A 25,003-nucleotide genomic window follows, 5' to 3' on the forward strand; every position below is an offset into this window, starting at 1 on the left:
ATATTTAATGTGGAAGTTCACACAGCACCAATCACAAACTATTCTCAGTCCAATAGAGGTTCATTTACTCCTCATATTGTGAAATATAGTGCACTATAAATAAATAAATAAACAGTGTTCACGCCATTATTTAACGTTTGGCTAAATTATTTAAAATTTAGCTCTACATGAGATAACCTCAATTATTTTTTTAAAAGTAGATATTACCAAAGTTGCTTATAAAACCATTAGCTGATAGACTTATATGCACATCGCCGGTGTGTACTAGGCTTTGAGCTGTTTTTATTTATTTATTTAGGTTCAAAACTATACAACTCTTAGTAATTAATTTTTAAAAACATTTAAAACTATAGGCTATGTTTTATTTTAAAGCCATATGTAGCCTATTATCTGGAGTTAATGCAGAAGAGTGAAAAACATGGTGCATATGTGGAAAAAATAATAATAATTGAAAATTCAAAGATCTTTACAATGTAAAGTAAAAACAGAAATATAAAACAAAAGGGAGTAAAACAGTAATAGGCAAATAACAAAACAATAACAGTGACACAAAGAATAAAATAATAACTATTTAAAATATATAATTAAAAGTGTGTGTAATTTACTTACAATAAATAAAATAATATAAACGTAGCGTTCCACTAAACAATCAAGTAATAAAAGCTGTCTATCTGAAGTTATTCCTAATAAACAGAGTGAAGTTGTGGAAATGTCTTTATTTCACTCGGACACCACGAATGTGCAATTGTTGGTTTGTAATCGATTACAAGTACTTTAAAGTTTCTTAAAAGGCAGAAATTCAACAAGGATTAATAATATTCGTGGGTATAGTACGTATAGTTTCCGGTGAGCCAGCGGAAGTGACGCAGCCATCAGGTCCACATCACACAGACAGAGAGAGAGAGAGAGAGAGAGAGAGATATGGAACAGCTGGAAACATTTCTAATCTCTGTTTGTATTATAAATCAGAAATAAACGCGTTTTGTGGGAATGCGTTAATAAGGACATAAGGAAATAATTAATTCCGGGTTCAGAAGCGTTCACACGGTAAGACTGTACAAGTAGTTTTACTGCAGGAGTAATAGTAACGTCTAGCTAAGCTAACAGAGCAGATATGAACAGTTTCCCTGAGGAGCAAATAAATCACCATCCTTATCACTGTGTGTGTGTGTGTGTGTGTGTGTGTGTGTGTGTGTGTGTGTGTGTGTGTGTGTGTGTGTGTGTCACTCTGGAAGTTATTGTCCCATATGGGAATTAGCCTGCTAGCAGTCTGCAGGGAAACTGTGTTACTGAGTGTGATTATAATGTGCAGGTTTGGGATACGGCTCTGTACCCTGGCATGTTCTCAGACACCATGGACTACGAGCTAGAGGAAGATAAACTGTGAGTGAGGCTGTGTTTACACACACACACACACACACACACACACACACACACACACACACACACACACACACACACATACATTTCTGTTGTATCCCCGTGTACAGTTGTAGTGGTGAGTGTTATGGCTTTTTATACAACCGCGATTCTGGAAAAGTTGTGACAGTATGGAGAATGCTAATAAAAACAAAGAAGAGTGATGTGGAAATGTACTTTGACTTGTATTTAAAAAAAAAAAAAAAAACTTGTAAAGACGAGGTATTTGATGTTTTATATAATCAACTGTTTAAAGATAAATGTTTATTTTGAAATTGGTGCATGCAACATGTTCCAAAAAAGTTGGGACAGGAACAATTTAGTACTAATAGCGATGTGAGAAGTTGAAATAAGAAGGTGATGTGAAACAGGTGAGGCGATCGTCTATCATAGTGTATAAGGAGCCTCCAAAGAAGGCCTAGTCCTTTAAGCATAAGGACGGGTCGAGGTTTGCCGATCTGCCTACTGATACGTCAGAGAATAATCCAACAGTTTGAGAAGAACATTCCCCAAAGACACATCGGTAGGATTTTGGGCGTTTCACCTTCTACACCACACAAATCTCCGGTCAAATCTCGGTGTGTAAAGGGCAAGGCCGAAAACCACTTCTGAATGTGTGTGATCTCCGATCCCTCAGACGTCACTGTCTTAAAAACCATCCAAGCTGTTATCAGTATCAGGTCCAAAATCATCTGTCATGGTATGGGGGCGTGTCAGTACCCATGGAATGGGGGCGTGTCAGTGCCCATGGAATATGGGCGTGTCAGTACCCATGGAATGGGGGCGTGTCAGTGCCCATGGTATATGAGCATGTCAGCGCCTGTGGTATGGGGGCGTGTCAGCGCCCATGGGATGGGGGCGTGTCGGTACCCATGGTATAGGGGTGTGTCAGTGCCTATGGTATGGGGGCGTCTCAGTGCCCATGGCAGGGGTAACTCACACATCTGTAAGGGCAGCATCAATGCAGAAAGATATGTACACATTTTGGAGCAACATACGCTGCCATCCAGACCAGGACAATGCCACACCACATTCTGCCCGGGTTACAAGCACATGGTTGCGTGAGCAGAGAGTGCGGGTGCGAGCATGGCCTGCTGCAGTCCTGACCTGTCTCCCATTGAGAACGTCTGGTGCATTATGAAGCACAAAATAACTCGACAAAGTCCTCGTACATTTACACAGGTGAAGAAATGCATAATGGATGAATGGGGAAAATTCCACTTGCTAAACTTAACCAACTGGTGTTTTCACTCAGCGTCCAAACACTTAATAAATTAAAAGAAAAGGTGATGTTACACAGCAGGAAACAGTCTACTGTCCCAACTTTTTTGGAGTGTGTTGCAGTCATCAGATTTGAAATGTGTGTATATTTTCATATAGTAAAACATGTAATAATGTGTTAATAATGTGTTTTCAGTACAGTAGAGCGTGAACTGAATGTTCAAACGACTATTTGTGTTTTTTCTGCATTTTCCATACTGTCCTATCTTTTTTCAGAATTGGGCTTGTATGTTGATGATATTGATGGAGGTTTTGCTAATGTAAGCAACAGTGAAGGATAAAACTTATTTAATGTTTTATTTTAACATTTAACACAACTTTAAAGAACTTAGGGATCAGCATCAGCGTCACCTCAGAGTCACAGACTCGCCTGTAACTCGGCAGGCTTTAGGACCCCACAGGCCCGGGATCACTTTTACATGCACGTATACGTTTACAGATTTAAAAAAACAGTTAGCCTTACCTAATCTGACATGTTTAAAACATTAATAATTGAATAATATGCTAGTATTATTAACAAAATATAATGTATTAATCAAATACTTCTAACTGTAGCTAGTTAACATGCGCTAACCTTATAAGCTTTTAAAAACTGTTAATAATCTTCACTTCATAACCTTCAGTTGTTAATAGCTAACCTGAGAGTTTTTTTTATTTTATTTTTTTAAATGTTAAGAATATAAACGGTTAATGCTATCTACCTAACCTGACAGGATATCTGAGAGGAACCTGTGTACAGAGTCATGGTCCTCCTTTTGAGAGTGAAGCTGCAGCACACACTGAGTTTATATACCGTCTCAGGGACACGCCCACATTTACATCATTTACATACAGCCCTGGGAAAAGAAAGTACACCCTCCATCAGTTCTATATTTTTATTTATCAGAGTATAAATTACAGTCGTGTAGTCATCAACAACTTCTATAAACAAACAAATAACAACAAAACAACAGATTTCAATACAGAGTGATTCAGAAACCAGGTGGGAAAAATAAGTACACCCTATAATTAAGTAACATATTCACTCTTTGTTACAACATTGCTTCAGTTCATTGATGTTTGAAGACATTAGTTTATACACAGCTCTCTTAAGTTCCCACCTCAACATCTCAATGGGGTTGAGGTCTAGACTTTGACTTGGCCATACCAACACTTAGATTTTTTTTTCTTTAGTCATCCAGATGTTGATGTACTGGTGTATTTGGGATCATTGTCCTGTTGCATGACCCAATTTCATCCCAGATTCAGCTGCAGGACGGTTGGTCTCATATTTATCTTAAGAATATTCTGGTATAAAGTGGAGATCATCGTTGTCTTAATGACTGCAGGTTTCCCAGGTCCTCTGGCTGTAAAACCCAAAGTCCAAATCATCACCACTCCACCACCACCATGCTTCACAGCTGGTGTGAGGTGTCTGTGGCTATATGCTTTCTCTAAACATGGTGCTGTGTTTATTTGTTTCTTTCTAAAAGTTTGTGAAAACCACACATTGTTATTTATGTGCTGATAAATAAAGGTATAGAATTGAAAGCATACCTTCTTTGATCCCCCTGACTGTACATGATCTCAGAGACACACCCACTGATCCATGGTCTCTCTGTGACTGTCTAGATGTGATGGTTAAGTGTTAAACTTGTGTGTGTATGCGTGTGCACGCGCAGCGGGATTCCCACAGTTCCTGGAACAGTGACATTGAAGAAGGATGCACAGAACCTGATTGGGATCAGTATAGGGGGAGGGGCTCAGTACTGCCCCTGTCTCTACATCGTACAGGTTAGTGACCATTCACACTGTCCTAAAGTCGTACACTTTGTCACAAAACTACACGTCCCAAAATCAATCACATACGCCATCCCGATATCAGGTACACCCGCCGAGAGTCATACACAGCCTTCCAAAATTAATCATACCCGCCGAAAGTCATACGCAGCCTCCCAAAATTAATCACAGGTGCCGTCCCGATATCAGGTACACCCGCCGAGAGTCATACGCAGTCTCCCAAAATCGTGTGTCTTGTCTCAAATTCTTACTGCTGTGGTAAATGTCCTTTATCAGTTAAACACATTTATATCACAGTATCCTCATTACACACACACACACACACACACACACACACACACAGTTATTGGTGATTTGTATAACTATTAACATTTATTTTAGTCATTTGGGTTTCATCTATCACTAACATTGGGGTTAGTTGTTCTGTTAGCCTCTATTATATTTAAACTTAAAATTAGTAAAATATCTTTGGAGCTTTTTGCTAAACTGGAATAAACTAGAGTCATAGGTGTGTGTGTGTGTGTGTGTGTCAGGTGTTTGATAACACTCCAGCAGCACTGGATGGGACATTAGCAGCAGGTGATGAGATCACAGGTGTAAACGGTAAACCAGTGAAGGGCAAGACCAAGGTGGAGGTGGCCAAGATGATTCAGGCTGTACAGGTGTGTGAGTGTGTGAGTGTGTGTGTGTGTGTGTGTGTGTGTGTGTGTGTGTGTGAGTGAGTGTGTGAGTGAGTGTGTGAGTGAGTGTGTGTGTGAGTGTGTGTGTGTGAGTGTGTGTGTGTGAGTGTGTGTGTGTGAGTGTGTGTGTGTGTGTGTGTGTGAGTGTGTGTGTGAGAGTGTGTGTGTGAGAGTGTGTGTGTGAGAGTGTGTGTGAGTGTGTGTGTGTGAGTGTGTGTGTGTGTGAGTGTGTGTGTGTGAGTGTGTGAGTGTGTGTGTGTGAGTGTGTGTGAGTGTGTGAGTGTGTGAGTGTGAGTGTGTGAGTGCGAGTGTGTGAGTGTGAGTGTGTGAGTGTGAGAGAAACTACGACTGTAAACACTATCATACACCTTCATGTACATTACAGATAAATGATTTTCATTAATGGAGTCTGTGTGTGTGTGTGTGTGTGTGTGTGTGTGTGTGTGTGTGTGTGTGTGTGTGTGTGTTGCAGGGTGAAGCAGTGATACACTACAATAAACTGCAGGCTGACCCCAAACAGGGCAAATCCCTGGATATTGGTAAAACACACACACACAGAGTTGACCGCAGTTTGCATGAAACGGAACTTGCTTTGCCCTGTTCATCACATTGTTCAAAGATTGATCAATATCTATCAGTTCAGGGGAAAATACTGATGTATACCTTCCTCCTAGTCCATAGGTGGGCGGGGCAGAAATAATACTGGCCAATAATATGACATCATTTACATTTCAGTGAAATCTTATTGGACGAAGCGTCTGTATTATACAGTTCAGTACATCATGTTTATAGCTGCTGATATACTTTCAAATGAGAAAAGACAGACATATTGGGCAAGGTGTCTACACGCAAGTGGTTTTGTGTGTTTGTTTGTGTGTGTGTGTGTGTGTGTGTGTGTGTGTGTGTGTGTGTGTTATCTCACAGTGTTGAAGAAGGTGAAGCACCGATTGGTGGAGAATATGAGCTCAGGAACAGCAGATGCACTTGGACTGAGTAGAGCCATCCTCTGTAACGGTAACACACACACACACACGCACAGTGTGAAATCTCATTAACGCTTCTTAACAGATCTGATCTAGACCACTGGCTTTTCATTCAATAATCAGATAATTCTGCGCATGTACACTGTTAATCAGATTTATTTCCTACATGTTCTGAAACAGAACTGATTATTTTGTACATGTAAACATAGAAGAATAGAAACACACACACATCATTATTGTAATTACAGTTAAGTTTTGTGCAAATTAATCATTAGCTAAATGTGTGTGTGTGTGTGTGTGTGTGTGTGTGTGTGTGTGTGTGTGTATGTGTGTAGATGGACTAGTAAAGAAACTGGATGAACTGGAGAAAACTGCAGAGCTGTACAAAGGTACTCGATGCTTCATTATTGACACTGTGCTACTGATTGAGTGTTTCTACTCAGGATTAAAGTGTGTGTGTGTATGTGTGTTACAGGGTTAATGGAACACAGTAAACAGTTACTCAGAGCATTCTTTGAGCTCTCACAGACGCACAGAGGTAAGACACACTGCACAGTGGAATTATGGGAAAAGGTGTCTAAAATGTGTCTGTCGACGAGTATATAATGTTCACTATTATATGTTATTATTGGACAATGATGAAATAAAATCCCCCCCCCCTCCCCCCGGGGGTTTAACAGCGTTTGGTGACGTGTTCTCTGTGATCGGTGTTCGAGAGCCTCAGGCTGCAGCCAGTGAGGCGTTTGTAAAATTTGCAGAAGCTCATCGTAACATTGAGAAATACGGCATCCAGCTGCTCAAAACCATCAAACCTGTGAGAATCTCTTTATTTTTATTATAAACACTTTTGTAATTTCTTATTCACCTCAGAGGGAGAGCTGACATGTACACCAGCACGTAATAAACACGCTGTGTGTGGTGCTGTCTGAGTAAATGAATCAACTACAGGGTGGAGTGATGAAGCAGAGTTACTATTACCACCCTGACGTTCATTACTTTCCTGTAACCGCATCTCCCCACCTGTTTTATTCCTCTTACCAACAGTCACAATCTGTAATTATTAAAGTATGTCATATGTTTATCCATATTATCTATAGTTAGATTTAATATTGTGAAACAGCTTCCTGTTCTTACTTCCTGTTTTTCTCTCTCCTGAAGTTAACCAGGAGATTCCTTCCATACATGCTCCAAAAAACTTCACCACACCAACACACAGTTTTTAATCAGTTTATCTGTTTATTATTGTATGTGTTTGTGTGTTTAGATGCTGCATGATCTGAACACCTACCTTCACAAAGCGATTCCAGACACCAAACTGACCATCCGTAAATACCTGGACGTCAAGTTCGAGTACCTGGTGAGAAACACCTCAGGACCAATCACAAGCTGTGTTTTCTCGCCCCTCCCATCACTGCTTAGCAATTGTTGCTATGCACCGTGACCTCAGATAGGTGTTTAGCCCTGTGCTGTTGTACTAGAGGTTCCTGTGTTTGAAGCTGTAGATAACCTGTGAAGATGGAGCCACACGTGTGTCATCTGATGCTCAGAGGAAAATGTGTGTGTGTGTGTGTGTGTGTGTCTGTGGGGGGGGGGGGGGGGGGGGGGTAAAAAATAAAAACAACCTGCTTTTATACTTTGAAATATTTTTTAAAGAAAGTGAGCAGTTTCTTTTCATTTTCGCATGATTACTTAAATGTTATTGAAGGTTTTTTGTTTCCTTGCTGTTGGATTTCACATGAAACATGCTGGGGATTAGAACCCAAAATAAAATATACAAATGAATTTGTTCACTATTACATATCAAATAATGCAGAGCTGTAACTGTGTGCGTGTGTGTGTTACAGTCATACTGTCTGAAGGTGAAGGAGATGGATGATGAGGAGTACAGCTGCATCGTGAGTTTTTTTTTTCTTCCTTTTTTTTCCCCACCGTGTTCCAATCCCTAATTTAACACATCCTCGTCAACATCCTCGCCTGTGTGTGTGTGTGTGTGTGTGTGTGTGTGTGTGTTTACAATCTGTACAAAGTCACATGTCTTTTATAAAGATGTACATAAACACCATAATTACTTTACAATGTGACTGCCATCATTATACGTGTGCGTTTGTCCGTGCGTGCATGTGTGTAGGCGCTGGGAGAGCCGCTGTACCGAGTTAGCACGGGAAATTATGAGTATCGTCTGATCCTGCGCTGTCGACAGGAAGCTCGCTCTCGATTTGCAAAAATGCGTAAAGATGTTCTGGAGAAGATCGAGCTGCTGGACCAGAAACATGGTGAGTTACACCACATTATCATGCTAGCAGGTGATGAGGCTTTTATGTCGGTTGTCTCTTACAGGTGTGTGCTAACCGCCACTGGATTGTAGGCGTGGCCTATCCAGCATTTGTGTAGTTCCGATGAGAACCAGTAATAGCTGTGTGTGTATCTCTCTCTCTCTCTCTCTCTCTCTCTCTCTCTCTCTCTCTCTCTATATATATATATATATATATATATATATATATATATATATATATATATATATATATATATATATATATATATATATATATACAGTGAGGGGGAAAAAGTATTTGATCCCCTGCTGATTTTGTACGTTTGCCCACTGACAAAGAAATGATCAGTCTATAATTTTAATGGTAGATTTATTTGAACAGTGAGAGACAGAGTAACAACAAAAAAATCCAGAAAAACGCATGTCAAAAATTTTAGAAATTAATTTGCATTTTAATGAGGGAAATAAGTATTTGACCCCCTCTCAATCAGAAAGATTTCTGGCTCCCAGGTGTCTTTTATACAGGTGACGAGCTGAGATTAGGAGCACACTCTTAAAGGGAGTGCTCCTAATATCAGTTTGTTACCTGTATAAAAGACACCTGTCCAAAGAAGCAATCAATCAATCAGATTCCAAACTCTCCACCATGGCCACGACCAAAGAGCTCTCCAAGGATGTCAGGGACAAGACTGTAGACCTACACAAGTCTGGAATGGGCTACAAGATCATTGCCAAGCAGCTTGGTGAGAAGGGGACAACAGTTGGTGCGATTATTCGCAAATGGAAGAAGCACAAAAGAACTGTCGATCTCCCTCGGCCTGGGGCTCCATGCAAGATCTCACCTCGTGGAGTTGCATTGATCATGAGAACAGTGAGGAATCATCCCAGAACTACACGGGAGGATCTTGTCAATGATCTCAAGGCAGCTGGGACCATAGTCACCAAGAAAACACTTGGTAACACACTACGCCGTGAAGGACTGAAATCCTGCAGCGCGCGCAAGGTCCGCTGCTCAAGAAAGCACATATACATGCCCGTCTGAAGTTTGCCAATGAACATCTGAATGATTCAGAGGACAACTGGGTGAAAGTGTTGAGGTCAGATGAGACCAAAATTGAGCTCTTTGTCATCAACTCAACTCGCCATGTTTGGAGGAGGAGGAATGCTGCCTATGACCCCTGGAACACCATCCCCACCATCAAACATGGAGGTGGAAACATTATGCTTTGGGGTTTTTTTTCTGCTAAGGGGACAGGACAACTTCACCGCATCAAAGGGACGATGGACGGGGCCATGTACTTTCACTTGGGTGAAAACCTCCTTCCCTCAGACAGGGCATTGAAAATGGGTCGTGGATGGATATTCCAGCATGACAATGACCCAAAACACACAGCCAAGGCAACAAAGGAGTGGCTCAAGAAGAAGCACATTAAGGTCCTGGAGTGACCTAGGCAGTCTCCAGACCTAAATCCCATAGAAAATCTGTGGAGAGAGCTGAAGGTTCGAGTTCCCAAACGTCAGCCTCGAAACCTTAATGATTTGGAGAAGATCTGCAAAGAGGAGTGGGACAAAACCCCTCCTGAGATGCGTGCAAATCTGGTGGCCAACTACAAGAAACGTCTGACCTCTGTGATTGCCAACAAGGGTTTTTAAACCAAGTACTAAGTCATGTTTTGCAGAGGGGTCAAATACTTTTTTCCCTCATTAAAATGCAAATCAATTTATAACATTTTTGACGTGCGTTTTTCTGGATTTTTTTGTTGTTATTCTGTCTCTCACTGTTCAAATAAATCTACCATTAAAATTATAGACTGATCATTTCTTTGTCAGTGGGCAAACGTACAAAATCAGCAGGGGATCAAATACTATATATATAAATATAAATGCTTTTTTATGAAGTCTTACCTGATGTGGACAGAATTGAGAAAATCTCAGTTTAAATGCTAGAGTGACTGTACAGTTACACCTCATGGTTATGTGTGTTTCATGTGAGCATGGCCTGCTCTGCTGTAGCCAATGTACAGCACTCTGCGCGTGTGTGCGTGTGTGTGTGTGTGTGTGTGTACAGTTCAGGACATTGTGTTCCAGCTGCAGAGGTTCGTCTCGGGGATGTCGCGTTACTATGACGAGTGTTACGCTGTGCTGAAGGAGGCCGACGTCTTCCCCATCGAGGTGGACCTCTCGCGCACCACCCTCAACTACACCGGCCCAAACTACGAGGAGGAGGATGAGGAGGGTGAGGAAGAGCGAGGAGAGGAGGAGAAGAACGAACAGACTGAGAACGGAGCAGAGAAACTGATCGATGACGAATGAGTGGAGAACAGTGGAAGAGAGAGAGAGTAATACTGATGCCGAACGAGTGTGTATTGTTTGTGTTATATTTTCACACATTCCTGCTGTGTGTGTGTGTGTGTGTGTGTGTGTGTGTGTGTGTGTGTGTGTGTGTGTGTGTGTGTGAGACTCTAATGTGAGCTTCGTCCCAAATTTCAGCATATAATAGTCTACAGTAACCCAACCAAGTATTCGAGGATGAACCGGATGACCCGAGGATGAAGTGTCGATTTCGTGCCGTTTGGGATGCAGCCCTGGGCTTTATTTCTACTTGTATATTTAGTACACTGGACTAACTCTTTCAAAACTTCTATCAACATGGATATTAAAGCTCTAATTCATCTTTAGTGTGTGGAAATAATCAGTCTTTGTCTTTATTATGGGTTTATTATTTCTTGTGTACTGATTCCTGTGACATCAGTCATATCCCTTGTTTATTAAATCTTTATTTCTTATATCTTTCTGTGTATTTAAATGTTCCAGGTATGAAGATGTTACTGAAAACCTGTACTAATGATTTACAAAAAGCTACTATTGTCAAAGAAATTAAAAATGTTTATGGCAAAGAGTGTGTGTGTGTGTGTGTGTGTGTGTGTGTGTGTGTGTGAGAGAGAGAGAGAGAGAGATCATGAATAAGGAACCGAGAACAAAGGGTTAGAACATTTTAAATGAATCTGGATTACCTACCCTGCTCAAAAATTAATATATTTTTTTATTTTTTTATATAAATCTTATAGAATTTGTAATGGTTATAATGGAAACTGTAACGGTCCCTGTGGGTCTCTACTGGTAATGTGTTCCCTTCCACAGAGTGGCGCAGGGATGACGTCATTGTATTCGCCAAAACCCGGAAACGAGTTAGCATTTTAGCCCTTCTGGTTCCATCGTCCTGAAGTCTGGGTTTTTTAAATGGGATTTTGCTTAAAAGAATGAAATAAATTCTGTGGTGAACACAAGCTCAATATATTTTCACATTTTATTCTGCGACACAAAGTACACCAGTAAAATCCCACTCGTGGGTTTTTTAAAAGCTTTTATGTGTACTGAAAAAGGCGGTTGCTAACAAATTTGTAAATGGGACTACGTAAGCTGTCGGGGACATTAAACTTCATCACGCCGAACAGGAAGAAAATTACCAGATAAACTGGTTCAGGTGTGCTGTGCACAATTCCCAAAAATGTGGATAAAGATTCATCCACAAAGTAAATCCGTATTATGGAAAATGTTTTTAAATCAAGTTTGGAAAATTTGTCAGCAATTGAAATACGATTAAACAGAATTAACTTCCGGGCTCAGGATTAGCTTTATGGAGACTCCGCCCATCTTTCATGCTTGCGCAGCCCCAGTGGCCTAATGGATAAGGCACTGGCCTCCTAAGCCAGGGATTGTGGGTTCGAGTCCCATCTGGGGTGAGTTCGCCTTTTATACTATTCATTTTAAATACTATTCATTTTAATTGTGTATTAATGTATATTGCACGGTCATAAATTAGACATTTAAATACTATTTTGTGTAATTTTTTTTTACTATTACATTAAACCAACTTGAAGCACACGCCATATTACAGTTAGGTTTTTATTTTTCTTGCATTTAGGACCGACTAATCTTTTATAAAGGCACAGTTTAATAAATAAATAAATAAATAAATAAATAAATCAGGCCATTGGGAAGTAAAGGGACAGGATCACTCTCACTCACTCACTCACACACACACACACACACACACACACACCGAGGCTCAGTATTATTATAATTTGATGGTGTAATTAGTGCTTATTAGTTAAGTGGAGGTTAATTAGTTAATTAGTGTGTAGTGAGTGTCAATCCACTAAAACCACGCCTCTGCAGGAGGAGCACACACACACACACACACACCAGGAATTTTCCCTCTAAGAGTTTCACTTCTCTTCCGACTCTCTTGTCCGTGACTGACTGCGTCTGAAACGCAACAATGACGGAGTTTATGGTTTGTGTTTGTATGTTCCTGTGCGCTGTGATTGCAGTGAGAACTGACTGTAAGTTTAATTCACTTGTACTATTTTATTTTACCATTTATTTCTGTTTCCGTCACACTAACTCCGGTGCGCGCGCGTAACTTTATGGAGTTACTCCAACCTTGTTGTTCACTTGGTTCAGTTAGAGACTGCTGTGTAAGAACTTTTTTACTTTCATACAGAGTGTGTGATAATGCTCCCGTAGCCTTCAGCAGGGTTCACTGCTTAAAACTCCAACAACAAAACAGCTGTACCTGATCCACTCTACCTGCAACGAAACACTCTGTCTGTCTGTCTGTCTGTCTCTCTCTCTCTCTCTCTCTGTCTGTCTGTCTGTCTGTCTGTGTGTGTGTCTGTCTGTGTGTCTCTGTCTGTGTGATCAGTGTGCACTATTGTTGCAGATGAGTATTCAAACTATTTGGCAAAGTGTGTTACCTCCTTTTTTCATGTCACTACAGCTTGCATTAACTGGCAGTTATTTTTAATTATTATTTGTAAAGTTCTTTGTCCGATACCAGTCACAGAACCAGAATTTGGACCCTCCACTGGCTGGTACCAGGAAGTCACACTAACCTCATCGTTCAATGAAAGCTTCTTAGTTTAATGATGCAGAAAGCATAGTGTATACACACACATACTCATAAAGAATGATAAATGTTAATTGGAACAGATAAAATAAAAACATCTATTATGTAGGTTCGAGTGATGTAAGAACAACACATCTAGTTTACCAGATAAGAGAAGAAGAACCGAGAGAGCGATTGAGGGCTAAAGGCCCTTAGGAATTCTCAAAACAACACATACCAAGATCACAACAATCTGGTTCTGTAAAATCATGACACAAATTAGAGACCTTCAGAATTGAGACCCAGAGATCATGTCTGAAACTCATTATTTCACCAGACAGCCTAAAAATCTCACTTCCAAGTATTACTGACATGCAGAGCATGTCCTAATATTATAACATTTAAATGTTATAATTATCAGGTTTTTTCATCCACAGACTAATTGTTGTAGTGTAAAATGCAGTAGAAGGTTTTTGTTCAGATTGTAGAGGTGAAAGCAGAAGCTCCTTGGTTATGAGCAAAAGGAGATTAGAAACTTGGCTATTAGAAACTTTATCGACTTCCTAAAATGGTGATGAATAATAAACAGGAATGGAAAAACAGAAGTGATTTATCGGTAGGACGGCCCTGGTGGAGTGTATGATCTCCATTTCACTTCACACAGTCATTATTAAGATTGTTCTCTGAATAAGGAAGAAGTGAACACCATCAGATTAAACCATATTAAATACCTTTAACTAGATACTTTCTGATAGAAATCTTGAGTAAAGATTAAATTTGCCCTCAATGATCAATAACATCCACTCAGTCGCCCGCACACAAATTAAAGCGCTAGTTATAAAAAAGGTGAAATTGGTGAAAGTTATAAAATGTGAAATGTTAAAATCTAATGTTGCGGTCAGTTTGCTTGTAACTCACACACCACTCTGACGTGACATGACTGCAGCATCATATCCATGTCCTCGTTTCCCCCTGAAGCTGTGCATAAGGCCACAGCGTACTGGGACCCTGACAGTAAGACGGTGCTGCTGAAGGACGGGGTTCTGGAGGACACGGGAGATGCTTACGGTTTCTACAACGACTCCTTCTCGGAGACGGGATGGGGCGTGATGGAGGTCCGTGCTGGGTACGGACAAACACCTAGGGCTGATGAAAGAACCTTCTTCCTGGCGGGATATCTGGAGGGATTCCTGACTGCAAGGTGAGAGCCATCATCACCCTGTAACTAATCCTTCAAAATTTCTAATCCCCAGTACAGAAACTGTCCAAGCTGAGACAGTGTAGGATTGAAATTGAATGGTGTTAAGATTCATATGGAATTATAATTGTAACCTGCAGATGAACTGATTAGATTTTGGAATTGATCCAAACATGGTCAAGGTCACAAAAATCGCCTGAAACCCCTTTTTTTTTTTTTTTTTTTTTTTTTTTTTTTTTTTTTTTTTTTTTTTAAATACAAATTTTCTTGACTTGCTTCCTGTTAAAAGTATATATTTTTAAGAGTATTTCAGGCATACACTTTAGTCACAAGGTGGTATAGACATGGTGATGCTGGCGGCGTCCCCATCCGTGTCATTGGCAGTAAGTTGCCCTTGTTTTTGTCTTGAGAAGTGTCTGAATATTGGAACCCACTGACTTGCATTAATGTAGGAGCTAGGTTAGTAATGATCAGAGAACCACCTTACATTAAACATAGTGTTTAGTGTACATAGCATGTATGTAAAGAGAGGGAGAAGGAGAGAGGGAATAGATCGATAGGTGGATGGAAAACAGATTGAAGAAAATTAGTCATGCTTGGGTATAAAAGTCCTGTCAGCTGTTAAACATCAGTGTTTAAACTTTAACCTGCAGACTCAGCTGTTTAATCTGGGTTAATAACAGATATTAAAGTCTCAGTAATAAATGTACAACATTAAGAATACAATGCTATTAGAGACAGAAGTTGAGACAAAGCATCTTAACATTTCTTAACCAATAAATGCAGACATTTTAATGAACACTTTTTCTACATAAATAGGTTAAATGTCCATATTGTGATCAGAGGGACTAAATCTTCCAAAAGATTTTTCTTCATTATAATAATAGGCTGTTGGAAAGCACGGACACTGGACACTACTTCCACAAATGTTAAATGTCAGTTTACAGAACTGTCCACTGTATAAGTAAATGAACTGTTACTATAGAAACAATAATGTATTTGAACGAGTGCATTAATATAAAGTTGCGATGTGCAGCTGTGTTACTCTCAGAGCTGCTGTAATAAAAAACTAATCAACACCTTCTGAACAATCACAATCCAGAACGCAGCAGCAGTGTGGGGTGATGCAACAATTATTACACTGCAACAACAGTGTAATATGGTGATGTACACTGTACGGTGATGAGCGTGTGTGATGTGATGTAGTATTATTAGTGTTTAGTACAGAGCTGTGAGAAATGAAACAGGTGTCTGTGTGTCCTGCAGGCAGATGATCGATCACTACACTAACCTGTATCCTCAGCTCATTACCAGCCCCGATGTGCTGCAGGCCGTCAAGACCTTCATGACGTGAGTGATTCTTTTACAAATAATACCATGAGGTGTAGAATGTGTGCTGAGGAGCCATGATTCTGTCCTGGAGCTTCTGATTGGTCTAAACACCACTAATGCATATTTCTGTTATGTACTGTATTGTGCTGGTGACAAAATTGTAGTAGTTATATAGTTGATTGCTTTAGACTTGGGGTGTGTGTGTGTGTGTGTGTGTGTGTGTGTGTGTGCGTCAGTAAGCAGAGCACCTGGTCTCGGCAGCAGGTGAAGCTCAATAAGACCTCTGATCCTCTGTGGGCTCACACTGGCTTCATCCTGGCCCAGCTGGACGGGCTGCAGGCCGGCGCGGCCGAGTGGGCCAAGCGCTCGGGGAAAAAGGTGCAAGAAAGGAGAGTAGTAATAAGCAAATACACGATGTAGTGATCAGTTAAAGCTGGAGTGAAGCTAGCCTGTGACACTAACAGCCCTGTTTACATGTAATGCCTTAATAAACTGGATTAAATCATGGTATTGTTGTCATATAAAATTATATAGCAGCACATATTCTTCATAAATAGTAGTAGTATTAGAGTTCTGTGTGTGTGTGTGTTTGTGTGTTTGTGTGTGTGTGTGTGTAGGCCTTGTCGCGCTTTGAGGTGCAATTCCTGAATGCAATTGGAGATCTGTTGGATTTGATACAGATGTTGGTTCCTGAAGCCAAACATTCAGTGAGAGGATTTAAAGAGCCCCCAATGGGCCACTGCTCTGCCCTCATCAAGGTATAAGCTGGATGCATAACACCCCAACCTCCACCACCACCAAGGTACATGCTCCATACCTACAACTGCTACCCCTTACTGAGGTGCAGGCCCCGTACATAGAACCAAACCCCCTGCCCACCCCCCCACTCACCAAGGCTCATGCCCTTTGCACATAAAAATGTTCTGCCCTAAAATGATTGCTATCAATATTACTAAGAAAAGGACATTGGTTTTCATTACTAAAACGTGTGTGTGCATATGTAGATGTTACCTGGCTATGAGAACCTGTTGTTCGCTCACTCCAGCTGGTACGTTTATGCCGCCACGATGCGCATCTTCAAACACTGGGACTTTAAAGTTCAGGAACCACACACTGCTACTGGGAAACTCTCCTTCAGCAGCTACCCTGGTGTGTGCATACATTCCCATTTGGTCACATACATGTATATAAACACACCCCTCTGTTGTAGAAGTCTCTCTATGTTTGTGTTTCTGATGTGGAGCAGGCCTGCTGGTGTCTCTGGATGACTTCTACCTGTTGGGCAGTGGGCTGATGATGACTCAGACCACCAACAATGTCTTTAACCATTCGCTGTACGACTCAGTCACTCCCTCCAGCCTGTTCGCTTGGCAGAGAGTCCGGCTAGCACATGCCCTCGCTCACTCTGGCCAAGAGTGGGCTGAGATATTCTCCCGCTTCAACTCCGGTCAGAAAACACATGCTAACACACACACAGAGTTAGGGGGACATGGGGGGGTCTTGTGTAGTCCAGTCCGGTATTGCTCCTGTACTGACACCCCTGTGGATGGGAAAGGAAAGAGAGAAAGAAAGACAGATAAAGGGAAATGAACAGGGAAGCAGACTGATGGGTATATAGACTGGTAGACTGTCAGATGGGTAATGAAACAGGTAGATATTTGAAAGGCAGACGGAGAAATGGACAACTAGATATGCAAATGTGTATATAGAGAAATTGTTAGGCAAACAGACTGATGGCTAGATGAATGGGTAGCTGGACATGTAGAGGGAGACACATCTTCAGAGTAGAATGAACTATTGATTCAGTAATAGACACAGAATATAAAGAAGGACCAATGGAAATGTTCTTAGAGGTATAATCGTTCTGTTGTCGAGGTTAAACATATTACTTGACTACTCTCTCTCACTGTCCCATTCTGTCTCTGTCCTGTCTTTCGCTGTCCCCTCAGGAACGTATAATAATCAGTACATGCTAGTGGATGCGAGTAAAGTGTCCCTGGGCTCGAGACTCGATGATGGTGCTCTGACCATAGTGGAGCAGATCCCAGGACTGGTGGAATATTCAGATCAAACAGAGGCTCTGCGCTTCGGTGAGGTTCCACTTAATGTAACACGGGGAACAGGGAACACTGGGCATGTGCCATGGTCATTTATTGATCATGTTCCTCTACTTCAACACACTCAATCCAGAGTGTGTATCAGGAGGCCAAAGACGGAAGGCATGCTTAAGCAAGAGGGATATGAGATGCTAATGTGGGAGGGGTCAGGGAAGGCCTTATCTGGAAGGGTTATGGCATGCTGAAGCAGGAAATGTCATAAGATGTTGAAGTGGGAAGCAGGAAGTTTATGGGATGCCGGAGTGGGAAGGGGTCAGTAAATTCTGAAGTGGAAAGGTTTGAAAAGTTCTTAGTGGGAGTGGCTACAGGATGGTGATGTGGGAGTGGTTACAGGATGCTGATGTGGGAGTGGTTCGGAAAAGCTGAAAACTTTAACTAGCTCAACATTTGGGAGTTGTAACAGAACATTTCCGTTTGTCAGTATGGTAGAAGCAGTGGACATTGTGTTGGTGTATTGTTATTATAATGTTCTGTCAGTAATAAGCGATGTCCTGCAGGTTACTGGCCGTCCTACAATGTGCCGTTCCACCAGAGGATCTACACCCTGAGTGGATATGAAGAGATGTGGAAGGACTATGGAGAGGATTACTCTTATGAACTCTGTCCTCGAGCCAAGATCTTCCGCCGGGATCAGGCATCCGTCATTGATCTGCCATCACTCAAACACATCATGAGATCCAACGGTACCCTGTCTGTCTGTTTCTGTCTGTCTTGCTCACTAGTACAAAGGCTATATGACTTCAGAATCTATCTTTATATTTCTCTGTGTGTATGTACATCTTGCAGTCTCTCTGTGTACGTTGTCCATTTATTTGTCTCTTACACTGTTTCATCCCTGAGCAGGTGTGAAATTACCTTCAGTGCATTCTATATTCACACTGAAGCATTTAAAATATTTTATTAGGAATGTTATTTGAGTTTTTTTAAACCACGTTTGCTTTCCATGCTTATTCCTGTAACTTGGCACCACTGACAGTACCTTTAGTGTCATAATAACCTCTGTAAACCTTTGGACTGATTTCCTGCTGTGGTGGATGAATAGACATTCTGTTGTGTTAATAGACTATAAGAAAGATCCATACTCGAAGGGTGACCCCTGTAAATCCATCTGTTGTCGTGGCGATCTGCGGGAGTCCAACCCCGTTCCTGAAGGATGTTACGACACCAAGGTTAGTGTTTATAAAAATAATAATTAAATACAGCCTCTTTAGGTGTGACTTTATGCAGCAGTACTCCAGTCTCAGAAAGTAGCATGCTTTCATGATGTATTATGTGTTATTATTATTATTATTATTATTATTATTATTATTATTATTATTATTATAATAAGTAGTAGTAGTAACAATGATGTTTAAAGGAATGAAAACTGAAGTTTTTGTTAAACCAAAAACACTTGTAATGAAACCTGAAACCATATTTGTAATGGAAGTATGTGTTTTTTTTTTAAAAAAAAAAAAAAAAAGGTTCCCTTTTGAAAATAAGTGTCATTTATTATATTGGAGAGGAGGGCCACAATGGCTTCCCCAGTTGCAACAACTTCCATGTATTGATTCTTTGTACCAGGTTCCCCGGAAGTGATGATTTTGTTCTCTTGAACACGTGGGATGGAAATAGTGCTCATGGTTCACACCTCCATTAGGGATTAAAATTATAAACAGGGCATATCACTTGATCTGCACTGACTGACTTTTTTTTTTTCCCACCTTCAAACTGGTTGTCTATCCTTGAGGGCAAATTGGGGGGTTTGCCCTCAAGGATGGACAACCAGTTTGAAGGTGGGACAAAAAAAATACCCCTTTTGTTTTTTGGGATATCCAAAATAATCCCACGCTGCTGATTTGAATTTTCGGCAGGGGATGGAGAATAGTGATACCAGCCTCAAATTTTTCTATGACGTTTCCTCCACTGTAAACAGTAGGCAGTCAACCAGAATATGTATTACTGCCATGTACTGCTGCCACATGACCACTGCGATGAATACAAAGCTGTCACATGTGGAAGTCATCTGAGAAATTACCACCAGGTGGTGCAAAGGGGCAGTTTTCAAAATGACTGGAATTGTGGTTTTGGTTTGTAAATGGAGATCAAATAATTGTGTGTGTGTGTGTGTGTGTGTGTGTGTAATGAGATATATAATATAATATAATATAAAAACAATTATGTTTACATTTTGTCGAAGAAGAAATCAACAGTGACTGATTTCATGTTCTTGTTTTAAAAGCTTATTGGATCCATGTACTCGAATCGGAATGAAAGTATGGCTTTTATAAGCACTACATAAGTTGAGATTTTTACACCAGCCTCCTACTCAGTCTGCCCTGCCCCTCTTCCAGGTGACTGACCTGAATATGGCTCAGCAGTTCGTGTCTGAGGCTCTGAATGGTCCGAGTACAGATGGCGATCTTCCTCCTTTTACATGGGATGCATTTAACAGGACAACACACCAGGGTCTGCCACGCCTCTACAACTATACGTTTGTCACCATGCACCCGGTGCTGTTCAGCCCCTGAGCTGCCTACATGCATGAAGTGTGCGAAGAGCAGGAGCTCAGCCTGTTTTACTATGTGTACATGTCCTGCTCTACAACTGTGTATTATCCTGCTGCAATTAAAAGAGCCTGTGAAAACTTGTGCATGTGTGTTTTTATTATTCAGTCTACTGGTTCACACAGGTTTTTGTGGGATAAATTAATGCTGTGTTCAGGTGACTGTTTTGTAAACACGTCACAGCTGCAGTTCTGCCAAATGAGAGAAAAGTCAAAATACAGTCTAAAGCCAGAACTAAAAACATATGAGGTTAAGGTTAATGATTTGGTTGGATGTCATGGAATATTAAAGGATTTAATGGGAATTGATCACATAACCTACTGATCCATAACATCAGCATTTCCTGAGATTTGTTGGTAAATTACTAAATAAAAAAACTAATTACTCTTGAATTTGAACTCTGAGCTACTTGAAAATGTATGTTTTTTTCCCCCACCCCAATCCTTCCTGCCTTAGAATTCCCCAACACTCCCAGTTCATCATTCTCTCACCCTGTCCATTTCAGGGATTTCTGTAAAGCCACTTCTACATGTGCTGTAAAAATAAAGTGGAACAGAACTGAAATGGATGGGATCAGTTTGCTGTTATTTACAATTTGCATTCGACTGCAGTGCCACTGATGAGTCAAAGTTTCTGAATAATTTCAGGTTGTGATAAATGTATGGCTTACTAAAGTTACAAAATAATACTGCCTATGTTTTCCCCTCTAACTGTTCTGTCCTTCCTGTTCACATGTTCTCTCCATCACCTCTCTTTCCACCTCATTCTCTAACCCTAACCCTGTCTATCTGATTCTGTCTCTCTGTTTTTGTCTTTCTCTCTGGGGAACAACTTGGTGATTCATATGTTCCTACCTTCCTGAAAGCAGAAGTGAAAGGTTCTATTATCACGCTCTCTCCTCCGTCTACGTCCTCTTCTGTGTCTGCTTTGGTTCATGATGTGCAGTTATAACTTGTACCTGAGTGAACAGCTTTTTATTGGCGCATTGACTTTGGCATTAGCATTGTTGGCAGTCTTCTCAGGTGATGGAAATGCAGCAGTGTCCTTCTGGATTGACCTGGGACATTCTTGTGAAGGATTGCATCCATGATGCTGTGGGGCAGAAACAGAAACCCATCACTGGTGAGTACAGTCTGATCTTCATACAGCCGTTATCTGTCATTTATAGAGGACATTAAATATAACAGGGTGCAGGATGGTGAGGTTCAAAATGCACATCTCTTTTCAATTATGACTTAAATATTACAAAGACCATCTGTAGAAAACTCAGTAAAGATGATTAACAGTTCAGAGATAATCAGATAGGTAATATAAATAGATGGGGACATCTATTTATTATAATTATAATCTAATAATGACAAAGGAAGAGAGAATGATTACAGATGTATCTGGTAATTTACATAGGGTCAGAGAGAGAGAGACACATAAACAGGAAGATTAATAAATTAATTAAATTAGTTGTGGTTCAGTGTCCATCAGAAATGACCGAATTAGTTGAATGGAGTCAAGTGATGTGTAATTAAAGTCACAATATAAATACACGTTCCTGGAAGAACATGGTTAAACACACAGCATTGTGAAGACCAATGAGCGATCAAAAGTCTTGGAAATGTATCAGTCATGGTTTAGTTATTTTTAAAAAATCCCCAAACTTTGAACATTTTGAAGAGTGACTTTCAACTTTCAAGTTAAACCAGATATTAAATGCATCATTAAAATTTGGAAAGAAAATTACACAACAGTAATTCTACTTGGAGGAGACTGTCCACCCAGTCAGTGACTGGATAAAGATTCAATGACACAACCAAGCGGACAAGGGAAACTGAACAAAAACATTTTCCACATGACTTGTAGCAAACTCTCTTGTTTGCAGACGATCATACATTTATCCAGAGAGAGAAACATATAGATAAATAGACAGATAGACATGCTCAGATGCTTCATTGATGATGTAAAGAAAAGTTCAAACAAGAAATGATAGTAATGTATTCCATAAGTAATTTTAAATAAATAAGTAAAGGAATTCCATGTTTAAAATTTATTATTATTATGGCAGAGTCAGTGATGGTGGTGAGTACGGTACCTCCGGTACAATGCTGGAACTTCACTGTGTGGATCAGTGTGTGTGTCATCATTGTACTGAGCAGCTCAGTGCTGGTACTCCTCCTCTGGGTTATCTACCGACGACACACTCATGATAAAGGTAGGACGGACACACACACACACATTCTGCAGTGCATGTCAACATAAGGCCAGGCCGTCATCCAGTATCTATTTTTAGTGATGTCATAAGTTGTGGTTGGTTAAAAACAGGTCCTGACCCCAAACACGCACACATTTAGATGAGTTTCTATTCCTCTTTTAGGGAGGTCCTCAGGGATGCCCCTTTGTACAACACAAATGTGTATCTCTCTCTCTCGCTCTCTCTCACACCTAAAGTGAGAATGAAGTAAAGTAGTTTGTTGGTTCCTAATAATAATAATGATAGTCTTATCATTAAAGAATCTGAAATACTGATGGGCAAAGTTAATAGGTTATTATTAAGTCTGTGGTTTTCAGTCTGAAATGTTCATTGTAGAAAACAAAACACTAAAGCACTGAGCTTTACCTATAAAAGATTAAACAAAACTGTTAAAATAATAAACAAAACAAAAAATTATAATATACCATCAATGAATAAATGATTAAACATGGTTTTAACAACACATACCAAAGAGGTGATTTAAACAGTACATCTACAGTCCTGTCCAACACTATTGGAACAGCAAGGCCAATTCATTTGAGTTTGCTGTAAACTGAAGACGTTTTGGGTTATGAGATTAAAAGATGAATATGAATTTCAGCTTTTATTTCCTGGTACAGTATGTATACTCCTGGGCAAAGAAATAAGCCATGCCCAAAATGGCAAATATGAAGCTTTTAATCGTCTTAATAACAAATGATTGGTCAGAATATTAGCAAGAATTAAATAAATGCACTACTGAGGCGTCCTGTGACACCATTTGCTTGTTTAGTTTTGCTGCAGTGAACTCTTTTAGGGTTATATAGTCTTGTTGTACACAAAAGTAAAATCTTGATCATTAAAATGTTTGATGTGAAATATCTGGGTGTACAAAATTAAATAAAAATAGAATAAAATTGAGAGAAATTTACCCCAAGTTTACCCACAAGGCTTAGATAAAAATTTCTTTAAATGTTTTTTCTTGCTAAGTTCTTGCTAAATTCCTGACCAATTATTTGTTGTTAAGACCATGAAAAACTTCATATTTTGTAATTTTGTGCTTGGCTTTTTTTGGGGGGGGGGCTAAGGAGTGTATATGTAGATCTGTTGAATGACAAAACATCACACATTTTGTATCGGACCACCCAATTTGTAAGCAAGCAAAAATATTGGAACATGTGACTGACAGGTGTTTCTTGTTACCCAGGTGTGTCCTATTAGTTTGATTGTACAGTGAGGGAAAAAAGTATTTGATCCCCTGCTGATTTTGTACGTTTGCCCACTGACAAAGAAATGATCAGTCTATAATTTTAATGATAGTTGTATTTGAACAGTGAGAGACAGAATAACAAAAAAAAAATCCAGAAAAACGCATGTCAAAAATTTTAGAAATTAATTTGCATTTTAATGAGGGAAAAAAGTATTTGACCCCCTCTCAATCAGAAAGATTTCTGGCTCCCAGGTGTCTTTTATACAGGTAACGAGCTGAGATTAGGAGCACACTCTTAAAGGGAGTGCTCCTAATATCAGTTTGTTACCTGTATAAAAGACACCTGTACACAGAAGCAATCAATCAGTCATATTCCAAACTCTCCACCATGGCCAAGACCAAAGAGCTCTCCAAGGATGTCAGGGACAAGACTGTAGACCTACACAAGTCTGGAATGGGCTACAAGACCATTGCCAAGCAGCTTGGTGAGAAGGGGACAACAGTTGGTGCGATTATTCGCAAATGGAAGAAGCACAAAAGAACTGTCAATCTCCCTCGGCCTGGGGCTCCATGCAAGATCTCACCTCGTGGAGTTGCATTGATCATGAGAACAGTGAGGAATCAGCCCAGAACTACACGAGAGGATCTTGATAATGATCTCAAGGCAGCTGGGACCATAGTCACCAAGAAAACAATTGGTAACACACTACGCCGTGAAGGACTGAAATCCTGCAACGCGCGCAAGGTCCGCTGCTCAAGAAAACACATATACATGCCCGTCTGAAGTTTGCCAATGAACATCTGAATGATTCAGAGGACAACTGGGTGAAAGCGTTGAGGTCAGATGAGACCAAAATGGAGCTCTTTGGCATCAACTCAACTCGCCGTGTTTGGAGGAGGAGGAATGCTGCCTATGACCCCTGGAACACCATCCCCACCGTCAAACATGGAGGTGGAAACATTATGCTTTGGGGGTTTTTTTCTGCTAAGGGGACAGGACAACTTCACCGCATCAAAGGGACGATGGACGGGGCCATGTACCGTCAAATCTTGGGTGAAAACCTCCTTCCCTCA

At 40.4% G+C, this 25,003-nt stretch overlaps 2 protein-coding genes, 1 long non-coding RNA gene and 1 other non-coding gene across 5 annotated transcripts; 3 read left to right on the top strand and 1 right to left on the bottom strand.

Annotated features, from left to right (window-relative positions):
- The first annotated feature begins 868 nt into the window (after window positions 1-868).
- pick1 (protein interacting with prkca 1) lies at window positions 869-11,311 on the top strand. 2 transcript variants are annotated; one of them, XM_017480941.3, is made up of 14 exons: window positions 869-1,047; window positions 1,313-1,383; window positions 4,362-4,473; window positions 5,013-5,141; window positions 5,632-5,698; window positions 6,084-6,173; window positions 6,478-6,531; window positions 6,618-6,680; window positions 6,823-6,956; window positions 7,407-7,499; window positions 7,987-8,037; window positions 8,271-8,415; window positions 10,483-10,773; window positions 10,905-11,311. In XM_017480941.3, the coding sequence occupies exons 2-13, from the start codon at window positions 1,340-1,342 to the stop codon at window positions 10,725-10,727; spliced, it is 1,227 nt and encodes a 408-aa protein (XP_017336430.1). In that variant the 5' UTR covers window positions 869-1,047; window positions 1,313-1,339; the 3' UTR covers window positions 10,728-10,773; window positions 10,905-11,311. The 2 variants fall into 2 exon arrangements, with proteins under 2 accessions (XP_017336430.1, XP_017336429.1); XM_017480940.3 differs by having other exon boundaries at window positions 10,483-11,311.
- Window positions 11,312-12,084: 773 nt separating this feature from the next.
- On the top strand, window positions 12,085-12,157 carry trnar-ccu (transfer RNA arginine (anticodon CCU)). Its single transcript has one exon. It is a non-coding gene; the product is annotated as a tRNA-Arg (tRNA).
- Window positions 12,158-12,594: 437 nt separating this feature from the next.
- On the top strand, window positions 12,595-20,582 carry plbd1a (phospholipase B domain containing 1a). Its single transcript, XM_017480930.3, has 11 exons — window positions 12,595-12,760; window positions 14,284-14,506; window positions 15,770-15,853; window positions 16,072-16,213; window positions 16,453-16,593; window positions 16,840-16,984; window positions 17,082-17,282; window positions 17,785-17,925; window positions 18,450-18,635; window positions 19,015-19,121; window positions 20,286-20,582. The coding sequence occupies exons 1-11, from the start codon at window positions 12,697-12,699 to the stop codon at window positions 20,460-20,462; spliced, it is 1,611 nt and encodes a 536-aa protein (XP_017336419.1). The 5' UTR covers window positions 12,595-12,696; the 3' UTR covers window positions 20,463-20,582.
- Window positions 20,583-21,455: 873 nt separating this feature from the next.
- LOC128634285 (uncharacterized) lies at window positions 21,456-22,661 on the bottom strand. Its single transcript, XR_008397626.1, has 2 exons — window positions 22,582-22,661; window positions 21,456-21,590 (listed from the first exon to the last, which is right to left on the bottom strand). It is a non-coding gene; the product is annotated as an uncharacterized LOC128634285 (long non-coding RNA).
- Between the last annotated feature and the right edge of the window lie 2,342 nt (window positions 22,662-25,003).

The sequence above is a fragment of the Ictalurus punctatus genome, chromosome 12, assembly GCF_001660625.3.
Source record: "Ictalurus punctatus breed USDA103 chromosome 12, Coco_2.0, whole genome shotgun sequence".
Classification (NCBI taxonomy): domain Eukaryota; kingdom Metazoa; phylum Chordata; class Actinopteri; order Siluriformes; family Ictaluridae; genus Ictalurus; species Ictalurus punctatus.